Below are 18,991 nucleotides of genomic sequence, written 5' to 3'. Positions count from 1 at the left end.
ATTTTATTATAAGCAAAGATTATAGAGTAGAAAGATGGGAAACGAAGCGACTACACTTGCGTGAGCGCCGCCTGGTGATTCAGTTGTGTATTAAAATACTAAGACTGGTTAAAATATTTATTCAAGGGCCATTTGACATTTCATGGAGATATTTGCACATGGCCTTTTTGTTTATGTTTTGATTTTCGTATCGTTCGTTTACCTCGCTCGTTCTAGTCACCTAATTTCCATGTTATTTGTGTATTTTATTCAGTGAAAACCAAAATCAAAGACTTTGCTCAAAATGTCTTATGGAAAACATTGTATGGTGAAGAACTGTGGAAACTGCTGTTTGGGATTCTCCAAATATAAGTTTTTTAAATTTACCGAAGAAAATGTATTGAAACTCGTACAATGTGACTAGGATGTTGATTGATTTTTATTTTCAGTGCTCTGAAGTGGATAGAATTTTGTGGGCGTCAAGACATTAATTTGAGTAAAAGCTACACCACGTGCAGTGAATATTTTACCGAAGATTATAGAGTTAGGCACTATAATTTTTGCATTTTACTTCAAGTCAATTTGAAGCTTTTCAACCACGTAAGTTGCTGTATGCAGGAAGCATCCCATGCATGAAAGGGCCACCAAAGGAACCACGGCAGTTTGAAACTGATACATCGAATACTGATGATATCTGCAATGCATTACTGAATGCATTACTCATTTATCAAATATTGAATGCATGTCTTTTTCATATGCAGAAAGCATTCCTTTCATGGAGGGGCCACATGAGATGGAAAGCGAGAAGATTGAAAGTATTACGACAAATACTGATGGTAAGTCATCCCTTATTCAATATATTGAATTAATTGTTTTGTTATGAAATTAGATTACCAGTACTTCCCCTTTTTCAGATATTCTTTCGAGTGTACCTGAAAGAGGTTCTCACACCCTGCAGAGTACTTCCAAGTCTTTCCCGAGAAGTGATAGAAAGATCAGAAAACTGAAAACAACAATCAACTCCTTGCGATGCAAAATTTATGGTATATTGAATATTTGTTCATATAGATTTCTGCTAAAAATTGTATTGATTCAAAAAAATGTATTGCATGGAAATATCAACTTTGATATATAATAGTTCAATATGTACTTTTGTATCCTTTATTCAAAGCTGTATTATTTGTATACAGGTGTTTTCAAAGGTGAGAATTTCGACAAAATTATTCTCACCAGTTGTACCTGTCAAAAAAAACCTCACCTTTAAATATACCCTGTAAAATCTTCAATTCTGTCATATTTTTTATAAATTTCGAATAAAAATATAGCAAATCTAACAAAGTATTTCATTAATATTAATTGATTCAAAACAATGTTTACACGAAAAAAAACATCCTGATCACAAAACAAAGCCCTGGTTTTGTTTTGTCGCACAGGATGCTTTTTTCTGATAATGAAGTCGATATTCGAATTCAATACAAGAAATGAAATTCGAATTTCGCGCCCTTCAATTATAAAGCAGACAACTGTAATTTAACTGTTTGACATTACGATTTCAGCGCTATCTAATTTCTCAGTATGTGAAACACAGGCCCAAAGTGTAGTCGGTTTTTAGTACTAGAGATATAGGGTCGTTTCACATCTTACTACTCTATAATTTTTGATTATAAGTTTTCGTTGTGAAGCAATATTTTTGTGTACCTAAATTCAAGAGCAACGAGAAAAAGTGAAAAAAGGGTGAAAAAATTGCCTGTTCTTATGGTTCTTTATATATAGTGTTATGGTTAACATAATTTTTCAGAAACCGGACATTAGGAATTCGAAGAATAAATGCTTTCTGATCACGTACGATGTCGTACCAAAGAAGAGGTTTGATTTTTTCATGAAGTGCTTGAAATCTTTTCCTAAGTTGAGGTATATCAGCTTATAAAAGATGGATAAGTTTCATTCCACTGATTCGTCAATCATATATTCCACAGTTTTTCAAATATCATATGTGAATATTTCATCTAATAAATTGTATGTATGAACTCGGAGTATTATTTGTAACATAGTTGTCTCTGAATAAAATAAAATCACCTCATCAAAGCGTATAAGAGCGCTCTCAAAAAATTAGTTTACTGACGTTTAAGAGATGGCGCTGTTATTCGTAACAACATTTTATCCGAGAGTTTTCCATTTATAGTGTTTTTCTATGCAACTGAATAGTGATCATAGACAAATAAGGGATCCAACCAGATATCTGAGGGAGGGACACAGAGGTCATTACGGAGGTTATAGAAAACAAAAGGAGTGCTGGGGAAGAAGGTATCTACAAGATACAGGATCTAGCGCCTGAATAATGAAGAAAAAAAATGAAAACAACTCACCTGATATTTCTTTTGGTACTGTTGAAGAAGGAATGTTTTGATCTTCCTGTTTACTGTTCTCATCTTCAATAACCAGAACAAGATTTTCCTCTTCACTCACATCATTACTTTTCTCCTTATTAATTTCCTTTGGATCATCATCCACAATTATTTCAGTTTCGCTCTTATCTGACTCTTTCTTTTCTATGCTTCCATTTAAATTCTCATCTTCGTCAACAGAACTTTGGGGATTTAAGATTTGATTTTGATGCTGTTTAATAAATCTATCAATGGAAATTTCTGTGGCTCTTTCGACTAAATCCCTAAGATCAGCGCCCACATATCCCGGTGTTACTGCACCAACAGGGTTCCAATCGAAATCCGGTGCGAATTTCAAATGAGAACTGTGTAGTTTCAATATAGCTATTCGGCTTTCTTCATTTGGTATACCTAACCTAACTTCACGCGAAAATCTTCCATACCTCCTCAGTGCTGGATCCATTGAATCTGGATTAGTTGTTGCGCCAATCAATACTACTTTGTCCGCCAATGGATTTGTTGCAAGGTCATCCAGGCAACAATTGATTTGAGAAACAATCCTTTTCTGCATATCTTTTTGAGCATTCAATCTATTGTTGGTAATAGCATCGATGTCGTCAATGAAGAGAACGCAGGGAGCCGAAGCAACAGCTTTTTTGAAAAGATCTCGTATCAACTTTTCACTATTTCCTGATATTCCCTCTACAAGTTCTGGAGCAGCAACTTTTATGAGTGGATAACCGAATTGTCCAGCAATTGCGTGGGCCAAAAGAGTTTTACCACAACCAGGAGGTCCATGTAGTAAATAACCTTTGGAGCATAGAGGGCCGGCATATTCTCGTAGCGTGCGATTCCTTAGGGGTAATGTATTCCGAATTATTTTAAGTAATGTGCTCTCCATTCCGACAATATTATTGAAATTAACATGAGGCACTTCTGTGGGTATTGTGTCTGTAGGTTCTGTTTTTTTCTTTTTATTCACTTGAACTGTAATCTTATCATCAATTTTACGTTTTTTTCCTGAAAAAAAAAATCCGAATTAATGAAAATGAAAATTTGCCTGAATCAATGGCTTGTTTATTTTTCTCTTCAACATTTCTTCTCCGAGTTAACAGAGCGACGCGTGTCACTCCGATCTTAATGTTACCAATGATCAAAACCAATGTTTTCGACCATAGAATGTGACAAGTGACAACAGTTTTCAGGGATCCGAGGAGAAAAATGTAAAGGTACTGCTAATGCAGAGAGAAGAACAAAAACGGCACAACAATAAATTTGAAGCGTTGAAAAGCCACAACGAAATGTTCAACAGGAAGCAGCATCGAAGTATTTCTTGAATACTGCATTAGACACCTATAACAATCTAATGAAGTTTGGAACAAATGGATACATGCTTTGAGAGCACTGACATGGAAATAGATAGATCCATTTATTTACATTAAACACTGAAGCAAAAGATTCCAAGTAATAACGAGATGAGCATCTGCACGATATTCGCTTTCGTGCACTATTGTCAAAAAGTGCTTCATTTCTCAAAACTGCTCATAAAAATATATATTTTTGGAAAAAATATACATATTACAGCTGAGGGGGATATGGTATTGATAGATGAAAATCAACAACGTACAGAAAACAAACTTTCTTGCGATTTATGTTGTTGAAGATGGTTTTTTAATGTCACAGCGTTGTGTGACAGAATTCATTAGCAATCGCGTCACTTCAACTCAGTGCATAGTTGCCATAACCGCAGAACGTTGATTTCGTGGAAGTACAGGAATGTTTTCCTTCAATTTTAGTTATTTTGCAAGTGATTATTTGCTTATTTAAGGAGTTATCATACAATTGTAGTCTGCGAAAGTTCATCATTACTCGAAAACATGGTTCGTCAGTGTTATGTTTCCCAAAAATTGGATTATTTGAAACAAAATCTCTTTTCACCAGTAAGTTTCACATTCGACACAATTAGTGTCGTCGATATATTTTATGTGCATTATACTATTTTTTCTATTTAATAAGTTCATTTAGGCCCGGTTCTTTCACCTTCGAATAAATTTTATTCAATGTCAATAAGTATCTGTCAAATAATTTCCTATCTGAAGGATACCTAATTTCGGTGCTTTCAGATGAAATTATTTGACGAATGATAATTCTATGAAAGCACGGTATACTACTTTTCACTGATTAATGTAAAATAAGACAGAAATTGTCATAATTCGAACTAGAAAGCAAATATTTCGTGAAAATCACACAAAGAATAACCATACATCCAGAATCTAGAAAATTCTACCAAGAATGACGTACCTACATTCGATCTATGACAAATAAACTCTTATCATTAAGTTTCAATGACAGATTTATTCGATGAATAACACTATCTGAAAGTGAAAAGACAGCATTTTTACTTATCCTAAGAATAAGACTTATCTATCGAATAAATTTATTTATTCGCACGTAAAAGTACCGGGCCTTAGTATAATAAATTTCAAACTCTAGCAAAAGCAACTATATTAAAGCTGGTGCAAACCACTGGTTCCTCATAGAGCGTTCGATTTTGTATCCTCCAGATAAGTCCTATCTGAGATTTCTAACGCTTTCTATTTGCCTAACAGTAAGTACACATTAGAATTGTGAAACTAGTGTCACCAATAGAGAACGCTATCAGTTGTGGCAACACATGCTATTTCTCAGGCTCAATGGTTGCAGAAAAATCACCGAATCTATAAAGTTGCAAGTATGCTGGCCGCGGCCGTATTTTAGTTTCGGGGATTCAAAAATCGAGTGCTATTCCAAGTGCTAACAGGCAACTGATCAACAGCCTATATTTGGGTTATCATAAAAAAATGTGTTCACTTTTTGGAAGTATCGCCGAACCACATCCAACGTTTTCAACCTGAAAACTGCTAATCCGCTTCAAATATTTTCCCTAATTCGCATATTCGGCAGAGTTTGCGTTCGAGCTTTGATTTGGACGAAGTATAGTATTGAAACATACCTTGTATAACTGTTATCTTCTCACACTTTTCTTGGAAGTTATTGGATGAATTATTCGAGTGGTCTGTCCTTGCAAGTTTGATAGACGTGGATGGTCCATTACTAGATTTATCCAGAAGTTGAGTTTCTTCCTTCGAATCATCACTACTTATATCAATCAATTCATTTTCATTCATCTTGGGGATACTTGGATTTGATCTTGTGTACATTTCCACCAGTTGATTGTTCATTAAATTGTCATTCTGTAAAAATTCATTAATGAAAATAATTTATGAAAATACTTATTCAATCACATAACAACAATAATAATTGTTGTACAGATAAATTTTTCTACTTCTTTGGTTTTTTTTTTCGAAAATCAAGAACAAGATTGTTACAATTTGCGAAAATTACTAAGGATTTGGTGAACTTACGGAACGATCTTCTTTTGAATGTTCACTCTCAGCTTCATCAACATCTTCTTCACTGGTAGAGTCGTTCTGATCATCAAGACCATAACTTCTGAGAACAATGGAATACGCTTTTTTAACAGAAGTTCGAAATGCGTTACGTTTTCGCCTTGAATATTCTCTATATGTATTCTGCAGTTCATCTGCCATTAAACCAATGTCAACATATGTTTTGTCGACATTTGCCTCCAAGTACTGAAAACAGTCTCAAATTAATATATCACCTCAACTTTAAATTTATACAGCAGGGTAATTTCGTCTTTGCGCCCTAGCTAAAAGAAATAGGGCACAATGAGGCTAGAAAATGGTGGACACGGGCCCCTGGTGTTCCTCTCTACGGCGTCCCAGGGCGCCGCGGCGCACACTTTGGGAACTCAATGTACATACATTGAAAAAATATTCCTGTTGTAGGATGGCAGAATGAGGTAAAGTGTCAATCTAGATATTTTTTCAGCAACATTAATAGAAATTTCTAATTTCTTAATCAGGGACCGAAACAACAGCTGGATAAGGCAAAAGGTCCTGGAGCACTGGCGCAACCGTCCTGGACTGCGTCACTCGCATAGGGCTATTTCAGTGCCTCCCAGCCCATACACCAGTCGCTGGCTAGGATTTTCTGGAACTAATCTGAGATCTATAATAGCGGTTTTCACAGGACACTGCAGACTCAGAGCCCACCTCAAAAAACTTAGCATCGTCAATGACCCGCTCTGCAGACTCTGCTTAGAGGACGAAACAATTGAGCATATCCTCTGTGACTGCCCGGCGGCACCCAGGGTCAGACATGGAGTTTTTGGATCTCTGAAGATGATCCTAGAGGAACTCAAGAATCACTCCCCCTCCGACATCATCTCCTTTTTGGGTAGGATGGGACTGGAGGGAGAGATCTAGCTCTATGAGCTTGCCTGTGTGCTACAATAGACCGCTTGGTCGCAGTGGCAGGTTTGGGTTTTTCCGTCCAACACACCCAGCAATCAGTAATCAGTAACCCTAATAGAAAAGACGTGCAATTTAGTGATTCGCGGGAAAGGTGATGGCGTAGATAGAGGCTAATATCAAGCTAAGTTGACAGAAATGGTATCGTAAGCAGTGACGTAGCACAGACAATGGGTAAAGTTAGAAAGGAGATAATCTAAAATACCCTCAACTTTTGTGCGAAAAAGTTGTTTATCTGATGAATAAGTAACAGGAAGTGCTGCGGATACTTTCACAAGTTAGAAAGTGAAAGTTATAATGAAATTGTTCAAATTTTTTGCAGGATACCACCTAATTTTATGAGTGCTGAATGATATTGACATGTGACGTAGATGGAGGCAAAACCCGAGTATTTCTGATCCCCTATTGCGCCTCCTTTGCTTTTGCTATATCTTCTTGGTCTGAACGACTTCATTTCAAAACAGCTTGCGCAAACGGCTTGAGAGTGTTAACAATCTGTATACTGCAGATGGCTTTGAATTATTCTGTGCTGCTCATTACTGAACTGTTCCACCAATAACTGCTTTTAGTTTTATGGTCAATAGATGGTACCTAGCCAAGCCAGAAAACAACAATTAAATATCGATTTGAGTTCGATTTGGGCAGAAATTTTGGTGAGCTATTGCACCCGAACCATCAAACGTTCTCTTATCCGGTTTAGCAGTTCCCATCTCATGCCATCTAACTATTCATATAAACCATACCGCAAAAACAAAAGTACAGACCAGTACTCAGAATTTTTAGTTTTTGCTTTCGGGTCTGATAAAAAAACCTGTAAATTCCTGGTTAATTTTTTCTGCATAGATTTGCCCTTCAAATACTGTTTATCGCCAAGTCATACAAACCGTCCATATTTCAATCATACAAATTAATAATTATTTTTGGAGGTCGCTATGAATCTAAAAATTGCAGTGATTATTTCACTCATTTTATTTCCAGAGAGAAAATTTCCATAGCGACTTAGCGACTCTCGTTTCACAGCGATGAAACATGCAAGCCGGCGAAACTTAGTATAGTCCATTTAAGAATGATTGACAGACATCCCAGTAGGCCTTGAAAATTCAGATACAGCTTAATATATGGTCACAAAAAATCTTCAATAATTTCTATAGTTTCAATCACAGAACTGAAATATTTAAATAAATGGTGTCCCAAAATTAACGCAAGTTTTGAATTGAATAGAAAATACATTTTTTAGTCTTTTGATTGTAATTTTTTTATTGAATCATAATGTATAATTTTGCCCACCCTGTACAGAAATATAGGGTTATTTATGCAATAACTCATCGTGCAAATGGCCTCCATGACTTTGCATCATACATTGAACTCTAAAAGAACTGGAATGGCTTCTTAGGTACCGAAATACGACGAAAAGTGTGTCCAACTGAGACGGAAGATGTAGAGCAACCCCATCTCTTTTTAATGGTTCGGCAACCAATCGAACAACCGCATCAGACGTCGGACGCAGCAGTCGTCTCACTGCAACGCCCCGGGTTGTTTTTGTTTACATCGTTATAAACCAATTGACAGAAGGCAGAGAGAGATAGATTGCTCTACAACTTCCCTTTCAGTCTTCCTCAGTTTGTTTGCATCGAGATGCCATTCCAGTTCTTTTAGAGTTCAATGGCATCATATATCTATCATATTCTATATCGATAATGAGGCAGAGAAAAGTGAAGCCAGCCCGTGGGAGGAATCGACATCTGCGCATGAGTAGAAATATTAAGAATAAAAACACTTGATTAGCTCTGTCTCCTTCTGATACATGGTTTTATGAACTGACAGGAATAAAATGATTTTACTTCACAACCATTCGAATATATTCGACCTTAACCTAACAATATGTTGATTGTTGATATTGGTTTGAATTAGGTTCCAACTCAGATTTGCATTACGTAGAACTGTATTTTATCGTTTTATTTCTAATAATTAGAATGCAAAATTCATGAAACTTTATTATATTGCCCTAGACGCTCGGATTCATAACAGAAGTGAAATATTATGTGTTTTTCACAGAAAACTTGCGGATATTGAATCAACAAAATTGTAGGATTGTGATTACAATTTTCTAGGTTGTTTACTATCGTTATATATTGTATCTAGATAAAAGTCTGTTATTTTCTTGAAATTCAGTTGGCAGTTGAGGTAATAATTATTCTAGTTCAATTTATGATTGTTTTTTTTTTTGCAGCACTGAAATAGAAACATTTATGTATATCTATATCCACCAGTTTCTCATCTTCTAAATATGTATTCTTATTGCCAAATTGATTATTGTATTGTTTTTAGCGAAGCAAGAAGCATTGCTTTTTTAATGAGCTCTCAGTACTTTTATATATAATATAACTAGATACATATTGCATTAAATGTTGACCCAAAAATATTTTTTATTGAGTATTGAGTAGATTTACAAGAGGTGAAATTCAGTATGATGTGTACACGTACACGCAATATGTACACGTACACGCAATATTGAAACTGGTATGAAACAGTAATATAAAACTTTTTATTATAATATGTCACCCTTGAGTTTACTAAGTATGGACAATACCATTCCTTTTCGGCACTTATTATTTCACATATCATAATAGGGTGAGTAGCTTTTATGCACTTATTTGGTTTGGATCTCTTTTCGTTGATTCATCTGCAAGTTGAAAAAAACGGATACATTCTCGACTAATTTAATATTCATTAACTTTCGCATATAAAATTCTTCTCAAAATTTGTACAAGAATTCGAAATAAATCATCATTCGAATTCATTCAATCATCCAACGTCAGAGCTGTGTGCTTGTCCACTTTCCAAGATAATGAAAACCTCTCTCAGAACTAACCGTTTACCAAGTTGTTGGACAATTGCATCCGTAACACCTATATATAAGAGAGGGGATCGACTGTCTTCTGAAAATTATAGACCTATCTCCATTACCTCAATAGCTGTTAAAATAATGGAGAAGATCATTTCTAATGCCATGCTGTCCTTTTTGATGTCCAATAATATCATACCCCAGGGTCAGCACGGATTCATTCCGGGTAGGTCTATCATCACTAATTTGTTGGAGTGTCTCAACGAGTGGACAAGGGCTGTTGATGCTGGTGAATCGGTAGATGTAATCTACCTCGATTTCGCCCGTGCCTTCGATCGTGTTCTTCTGAAGAGATTGTTGCATAAACTAAGACATATAGGTGTTCGGGGCGACGTGGTTGCTTGGATTGAGAGCTTCCTTTCCAACAGGAAATTTTCGGTCAGGGTGGGCCCAACTCGTTCTACCATGAGAGATGTTTTAAGTGGAGTACCTCAAGGTTCAGTTCTGGGGCCCATTCTGTTTCTTATTTATATTTCGGATCTGCCGGCGTCTGTTAGATCGCAGTGTTGTTCATACGCGGACGACACAAAGCTATTCAACTGTCCAACTTCCCACCATTCGGTTTTACAAGAAGATCTCGACTCCCTGGCAAGGTGGTGTAATGATTGGCTGCTTCCACTAAATATTGAAAAGTGTAAGGTATTACATCTAGGAAAGAATAATCCAGGACTTTCCTACTTTATTGAGGGGCAGCAGATTGAGAAGGTATCCGCTCACAGCGATCTGGGCGTGATTATGACAGAGGATCTGTCATGGAGTCAGCATATAGCTCATTGCACGAGCAGAGCAAGAAAGCTTCTTTATCTTTTCGGGAAGTCCTTCGCTGGTTGCGATCCTATGAGTGCAGCGCAGTTGTACAAAACGTACATTCGTCCAGTCCTGGAGTTCGCCGGTCCTGTCTGGTATCCCTGGCTCATCAAAGACGCAAATCTTTTGGAATCAGTTCAGCGGAGGGCCACCCGAATACCATACGGCTTTGTGCGTCCAGACTATGAAAGTAGGTTGGCTCTCATGGATATCAGCAGGTTCTCATTAAGGAGGTTGAGAGGCGATCTTATAATAACTTATAGATCGTTACGTGGTCTATTCGGTTGTGACCTCAGTCATATTTTTGTGCTCAACCAGAATAACCTGAGAGGACATTTGTTCAAACTCTCACGTGAGAGGTTTTTCTCCACCGCTAGGCAGTACTTCATTTCGAACATAGTGTTCGAAGTTTGGAATAGACTGCCGACCGAGATTGTTTGTGCGCCTAGTGTGAACAGTTTTAAAAACAGATTTGACTTGTGGGCCTCAGAAAATGCTGTGGGTGTGTGATAGTGTGTTAATTTTTTTTTTTCAATTTTTGTTTCTTTGTGACAGCATTTCTTATTTAAATACATTTTTGAGTTAATAGGCAAAGCCTCAACTCTGTACTGATTTATAATAATAATAATAATAATAAAATTGGCAATTTTTGAATGAAGGAATGACAAATGTCAACCACAAAAATCATGGGAAAAATTTGAATTTGACTGCAATTTGTTCGAAAATGTATATGAATAGATAATTCTTAAGGCGAATTTTGGCGCTGTAACCACAGCTTAACTATGGTTATGGTTATCTCTGACGTCATAGTTACTGATGACATTTATGTCATCAGCTGTTAGGTGTCAGCTGTACGTTTTGTTTGGTTAGTTTTCGATAAAAATAATGCCCGTTTGCACCGTTTCGCTGGTAAACATGGTTAAACTAATAATCGGTTGACGGTTTGCACCGTGGAATCATAATCGTTGTTTACTTTAATCATCGATAGGTTTGGCAACACCACTCACAGCATAGAAAATTCAAATTTTCAACAAAGCACATCATAGAAGATAAATTAAAAAGAAAAAGAAGTCAAGGTTTCGTGACTAAACTTCTGTTGTCAAGGTGGGAAATTTGAACATTTCTTTTGGAGTTTCGGTATTGTGTTTTGAATTTGAAGTGCGAATATGAGTAGCATCAACACATCCTATTACTCTAAGAATAGGAAAAAAAAGCCTTCTTGTGAAAGGACTGTTGAATTTCACTATATCCTCATCTTTGGTCATTTTAATGAATTCGGAATATAATTTACCAATTGCTAATAAAACTGCAGCAATAATTCTTGATCCTGTCGATACATCTACATTTATGAAATCATCAACAAAAGCCAACTGACCATCAGCACTAGCATAAAACCTCAATGTAGTTAGCAATTGATTTATTGGGGCAACACTATTATTCCTGAATATATCTATTTTGGTATAATATAACTAATTATTAAATTCCAAATAATTCTCCATATATGGCAAAAAAATAGCACGTTTTCTTTCGTCAAACGAAAACTTCTGAAAAAAGTGAGGTCCATTCTGTCGAAATGATTTCTTCTACTGGGAAAACATCTGGGAAATCCAAATTCAATATTGCCAAGTGTATCAAGATCATCATCAAGTAATATCTCATCTTCCAAATCATCCATTATTATTTCGAATTTTATATCAACACAAATAGAAAACACAGTTGTCAATAGAATTTGAAGTATTATTTCCAAAAACCACCGTCGATGAAAACAGGTCCCACTTCATAGAAGTAGAGTTTCCCTTCTATATGGGTGCGTTCTGTGCATCGTGAATGCCGCTCCCAACGTCTACTATTTGTGTTCTGTGCGTCTCTGTTAAGAATCTATGGCACTAAACTACATACCATACTCTTTAACCCTACTCAAGAGGAAGGTTACGTGTAGTTACGTGGTTAACTTCCTGTGACGTCATTAAAACGTCATAGTTACATGGTTATCATCGCCAAAATGTGGTTACCCAAGTAACTACAACCTAACCATAGTTAACCACTAGCGCCAAAATTCGTCTTTAGTGTGGATTAAACGGAAATTCTACAGTTTTATGAATAGTTTGTTTATAAGTTGTTTTTTTATGGTTTGTCTCGTTTCATAACCCTACTTCTACACAAACTCCTTTCGCGCCCCACCTTGGGAGCTGGGGCTCATAGAGTTGATTCCGAAAACTCCACTCCGTCTAGAACGAACGACAACTATTGACACTTTTTGTTCTGAAACTGCGTGCCCGAACGACACGGAACAAAAAGTGCTTATAGAGTCTACTGGCCGAACGCGACATATAAGTGAATCTATGCACTGAACCACTGACTGACAGTAATTTGAATTTTTTACTGATGTTGATGTCCTTAATTCATTCGTACAAATTGGAAACATTATTCTATCAATTCTGAATGCAGATTTATGTGCTCTGAATTCGAATATTTCATCTTTTCAAATGCTTTTCTAGGTTATATTTATTTATTCCAGTTCTGTGATCAAAACTACAGAAATTATATGTATAGTCCATTTAAAAATTATTGACATCCCAGTAGGCATTGAAAGTCCAGACGCAGCTTAATATCCGATCACAAAAGATCTTCAATACTTTCTGTAGTTTCAATCACAGAACTTGAATGTATAAAAAATATACCCTAGAAAAATATTTGAAAAGAAATAATCAAATTCAGAGCATATTAATCCGCTCTCAAAATTGAAACAATTATGTTTTCAATCTGTGTAATTAAATTGAGAACATTAACAGCAGTACAAAATTAAAATTATTGTTGGTCAGTGCATAGATTCACATATAATAGGTCTATAGATCAATGTTTAATCACAATACCAACCTGAATTCCGCAACACAAAATCTTAACTATGGGACTATTACCAACTTAAATTTGATTTTCCATAGCCACTCGAGATGTCAATCATTCTTGAATGGACTATATTTCAGTTATTATAAATATTTTTCTTTGAGTTGATTTCATTTATAAGCCACCTGATGTCAATTTTAACTAGACTTTATGTACTAGATTTTTGGTGTTCTTCTTCATGAACTCATGAAGCACCGTGTTTCTGGCGCTTGTAAACCAATTGTATTATATTCATTGTATTTCATTTATTATATTATAGTTGACCCACTTCAAAGGTGGATTTATTTTCAATCTTGTTCAGAAGCTCTTTTTTTTCTATATCAAGCTATAGAAAATTATTTGCAAATGTACATATGATGAAAAAGAGGACTGAAAGATCCTTCAAATGAAGTATGACATAACATAATATATTTGTATAAAAAAAAATCGATGACCTCACAATAGATATACCAACGATGTCACTGTGAATTTTTTATTAAGTAGGGCGATTAAAATTATAATTGATCTACTTTTCCAGAAATTCAATGAATTTTAAGAAAATACATGTTCCAATCTCTACTAGCACTCTGTATATTTGTTCTAATAAATAACAGACAGAAAGACCATTTGATTTTGTATCAATAAAATTGATTTCTCTCTCTGTTTCTTAGGCTAAGGTTTGTGAGCGAACAAAAATAAATCCGTCAGAATCTCAGACAAACCAATAACCTGCTGCAATTCCATAATTAGATAATGTGCATTCACTCACATAATATGTACAATTCTCATGAAATTAGCAGAATCCTAATGACATGTGGCAAAGCTGGTTGTTCCTGATAATGCAAAATTCTAGCAAAGCTAATGAGTACATGAATGGGTTTTAGATCATGAAATAGAAGTGGTCGCGCCAGCAAATTCGCCATCCTGGACAAACACCTTTGCCGGTTAAATGGTACTGAATATAAATAACATGGACTTTGCCTGTGAGAGAGAGGTTGGTTGGTTTAATAAGATGGAGAGTCTGCAGGCAAGCTATCAAAAGGTTTTAGAACTCATAAGTTCATGCAAAAATTTTCCATAATAAATGTCCAACAAGCTTCCGAGAAGACAAACAGGAATTACTTAACACGTTGACTGTCCCCATTCTAATTTTTTTCTCACCCCCCACGACCAACACAATCATCCCAAGATAAGGGTTGCTTTTGAGTGATAAAATATATATTCTATGAAAAAATTAATTCTGCAGCCATTTAAGGAACTGTTCATGTTCAAAATTTTCAAGTCCAATGGAAGGCTTGATGCTGATGTTTCTTGAATCATGTATGATTAATTATGATTGAGGTTATCAATACATATTTCTACAAGAAGTTCAGCCCATATGAACCGACCACACTGCAGCGTTCATGAAAAGTAACCATATTTATCTTGAACGTCAAATGAATCAATGAATCACATACGACTCATGGACTCCTGGCGAAAATCTTTATGAATCATATGTGATGCATGGGACAGTCAACGTGTTAATGTTGCTGCAAAATGAATGATGTCAAAAAAAAATCATTGGTTACTGTTAAGCTAACAAAGCGCTTGCCTCCCCTTTGGTTATCAATGATTTAGACAATTCATTAGTGCCCTAGTCTCTAAATATTTGCAAGACTTCAATCAAATCAACATAAATAACTTAGAATAATATTAAAGAAAGCAATTTCTCAGTGATCCTGATGAACAGACAATAAATTGCCTGGAAGCTTGAGCTCAAAGTAAAAAGGGCCTTTCAATTTGAGGAGCGGAAAGCCCAGTATTTTTTCAAGTATATTAAAGACATTCTATTTTCTCTGTAACATTCCTTGGACAGTAAATATTGGCAAACTTGTTTACAATCTACTTACCTTTTGAACCCTTGGAATCAATTTAGGATCAAATAAATAAGGAATTCTTTGCATTTTAAATACTGTGCTCAATGGTAATCAAAGTTGAGCCCTTCAACAATAGTTCTCCTGAAACAACACAGTATTAAGCTTTTCAGGGTTTGATGAATCACAAACATTGCAAGTCATCAAAAAATGCAAAATCTTCTTCGTGCTTCGATACCATGGGTATAAATTACATTATTTGTTTAAAACAATTGGCTCCCTGGTAGTTAATATCCTCTCTTCAGTTAATCAATTCCTTCTTTTGAATAGATTTTGGTACAAGCATTTGAAAATAACATAGATAGTAATAGCATATAGCTGAGGAGTAGTAGTAATATTATGGTAAATAAAGTAACAACCCAAACACAGGTTTGAAACATCTCAGGCATGTAAGCATGAAAATACTAGCCTTCTTGTTGAATTGGATATAAATTGGTGAAACTGAATACCGAATTATATTCAAATCAACATTTTTACCACTCACCAGAAAGTAAACTTTGTTTGTTAGGAATGGAATTGAATGGATAAGAAAATGCTAAAATCAACATGAATATACGATCAACCATCAACGAAGTTCACCATTTTGTTGAATTCAAACCATAGAGTTCAAAACATAGAGTTCCACCAAATAGTTGATACTCTTTGGTTCCACTCTATGGAACTCTATGGTTCAATCAAAGATTAACTCTTTGGTTCAAACGAAAAGAACGTTAAGAAAAGAACGGAACAGGTTCTTTAGAACATGTTAGTACTAACTGATCCGCAGACCTGTTATTTTAAAGGAATGGAACCTGTTCATCAGATTCCCATGAAAAGGAATTTGGCATAAATAAAGCAGAGATGACTTTATATACTTTATATGGTATATGAAGTCACTGTAAAGTTGATCTTCAAGTCGCTCCACCTGGTGGGCAAACTTGTAAACGCGATAGGTAGGCATGGGAGGTTGTTTACAAAGATATTAATATGTAATATGTGTAATATCTTTGGTTGTTTAGTTTTGCTTTGAGATCGTTCATTTATATGAAGTCAAAGATTATAGAGAGATATATAGAGAGATTATAGACTCTATAATCTTTGTATGAAGTCACTGTAAAGTTGATCTTCAAGTCGCTCCACCTGGTGGAAAAACTTGTAAACGCGATAGGTAGGTATAGGAGGTTGTTTAGTTTTGCTTTGAGATCGTTCATTTATTATTTATTGCACACTTACACTTATTGGTGGTGGAATTGAATCATATCATATAATATTATCCTGATTCTCCGTAGGTACCGAAGTGCCCCTCACAAGGTATGTGAGCTCGTACGAGTTCGGAGAACCAGTGACCAGTTGCGTGCTTGGAAGTTCTGTTTCTGTTCGAATGTATTTCAGTTCGGAGTGTGAATAAATCAGTATAACGTTAACAGCATCGAATTAATCGATTAAATTTATAATGTTTTTTTCGTGATTAAAAGAACACTAATCATTTATTCCTACAGAAAAAGTGTTTCATTACAATGTTATGTAAATAATTGATATTCATAATGACTATGGAAAATGTAAAAAAAAATTTTTGTTTTAATTGTTTAGTATTAACTCGGTATTAAAGCGAGCGGTCGTTTCTAATTCAAACACGGAGATTGTTGATTAACGCTCTTATGTAACTAAGTGCCGCATCGAAATTATTCATTTCACCCGTTCGGAGTGTGAATAAATCAGTATAACGTTAACAGCATGCGCGGTCGATACTCTGTATTTGTGGAATAGAATTAATCGATTAATAATGTTTTTTTCGTGATTAACAGAACACTAATCATTTATTCCTTTGAAAAAGTGTTTCATTGCAATGTTATGTGAATAATTGCTATTCATAATGACTTTGGAAAATGTAAAAAAAAATTGTTTGAATTGTTTAGTGTTAACTCGGTATTAGAGTGTGCGGTCGTTTCTAATTCGAACACGAAGATTCTTGATTAACGCTCTTATGTAACTAAGTGACGCATCGAAATTATTCATTTCACCCGTTCGGAGTGTGAATAAATCAGTATAACGTTAACAGCATGCGCGGTCGATACTCTGTATTTGTGGAATAGAATTAATCGATTAATAATGTTTTTTTCGTGATTAACAGAACACTAATCATTTATTCCTACAGAAAAAGTGTTTCATTGCAATGTTATGTGAATAATTGCTATTCATAATGACTTTGGAAAATGTAAAAAAAAATTGTTTGAATTGTTTAGTGTTAACTCGGTATTAGAGTGTGCGGTCGTTTCTAATTCGAACACGAAGATTCTTGATTAACGCTCTTATGTAACTAAGTGACGCATCGAAATTATTCATTTCACCCGTTCGGAGTGTGAATAAATCAGTATAACGTTAACAGCATGCGCGGTCGATACTCTGTATTTGTGGAATAGAATTAATCGATTAATAATGTTTTTTTCGTGATTAACAGAACACTAATCATTTATTCCTACAGAAAAAGTGTTTCATTGCAATGTTATGTGAATAATTGCTATTCATAATGACTTTGGAAAATGTAAAAAAAAATTGTTTGAATTGTTTAGTGTTAACTCGGTATTAGAGTGTGCGGTCGTTTCTAATTCGAACACGAAGATTCTTGATTAACGCTCTTATGTAACTAAGTGACGCATCGAAATTATTCATTTCACCCGTTCGGAGTGTGAATAAATCAGTATAACGTTAACAGCATGCGCGGTCGATACTCTGTATTTGTGGAATAGAATTAATCGATTAATAATGTTTTTTTCGTGATTAACAGAACACTAATCATTTATTCCTACAGAAAAAGTGTTTCATTGCAATGTTATGTGAATAATTGCTATTCATAATGACTTTGGAAAATGTAAAAAAAAATTGTTTGAATTGTTTAGTGTTAACTCGGTATTAGAGTGTGCGGTCGTTTCTAATTCGAACACGAAGATTCTTGATTAACGCTCTTATGTAACTAAGTGACGCATCGAAATTATTCATTTCACCCGTTCGGAGTGTGAATAAATCAGTATAACGTTAACAGTGTGCGCGGTCGGTACTCTGTATTTGTGGAATAGAATTAGTCGATTGATAATGTTTTTTTTTTGTGATTAAGAGTACACTTATCATTTATTCCTACAGAAAAAGTGTTTCGTTACAATGTTATGTGAATAATTGCTTTTCATAATGACTACGGAAAAGTTGAAAAAAAGAAAATTATTGAATTGCTTGTTAAAACTGGGTATAAAAGTGAGCGGTCGTTTTTAATTCGAACACGAATATTGTTGAAACGCTCTTATGTAACAATATAACTAAGTGACGCATCGAAATTATTCATTTCACCCGTTCGGAGTGTGAATAAATCAGTGTAACGTTAACAGCGTGCGCGGTCGGTACTCTGTATTTGTGGAATAGAATTAATCGATTAATAATGTTTTTTTTTGTGATTAAGAGTACACTTATCATTTATTCCTACAGAAAAATAGTTTAGTTATAATGTTATTTGAATAATTGCTTTTCATAATGTTCATGGAAAAGTTAAAAAAAAAGAAAATTATTGAATTGCTTGTTAAAACTGGGTATAAAAGTGAGCGGTCGTTTTTAATTCGAACACGAAAATTGTTGATTAACGCTCTTATGTAACTGAGTGACGCATCGAAATTATTCATTTCACCCGTTCGGAGTGTGAATAAATCAGTGTAACGTTAACAGCGTGCGCGGTCGGTACTCTGTATTTGTGGAATAGAATTAACCGATTAATAATGTTTT

At 35.1% G+C, this 18,991-nt stretch overlaps 1 protein-coding gene across 1 annotated transcript in view; it reads right to left on the bottom strand.

The window, feature by feature from the left end:
• LOC123307317 (uncharacterized AAA domain-containing protein C16E9.10c-like) overlaps positions 1–15,866 on the bottom strand; it is a 29,687-nt gene extending 13,821 nt beyond the window's left edge. The window contains exons 1-5 of the mRNA XM_044889573.1: positions 15,732–15,866; positions 15,224–15,331; positions 5,768–5,998; positions 5,356–5,596; positions 2,346–3,383 (exon numbers count right to left, since the gene is read on the bottom strand). Coding sequence (XP_044745508.1) covers positions 2,346–3,383; positions 5,356–5,596; positions 5,768–5,998; positions 15,224–15,277 — 1,564 coding nt within the window. The 5' untranslated portion in view covers positions 15,278–15,331; positions 15,732–15,866. The remainder of the gene's footprint in view (positions 1–2,345; positions 3,384–5,355; positions 5,597–5,767; positions 5,999–15,223; positions 15,332–15,731) is intronic.
• Positions 15,867–18,991: the final 3,125 nt, after the last annotated feature.

The sequence above is a fragment of the Coccinella septempunctata genome, chromosome 2 (assembly GCF_907165205.1).
Source record: "Coccinella septempunctata chromosome 2, icCocSept1.1, whole genome shotgun sequence".
NCBI lineage: Eukaryota > Metazoa > Arthropoda > Insecta > Coleoptera > Coccinellidae > Coccinella > Coccinella septempunctata.
Note: the sequence above shows the minus strand (reverse complement) of the source record. Positions and strands in the feature narration are given on the sequence as shown.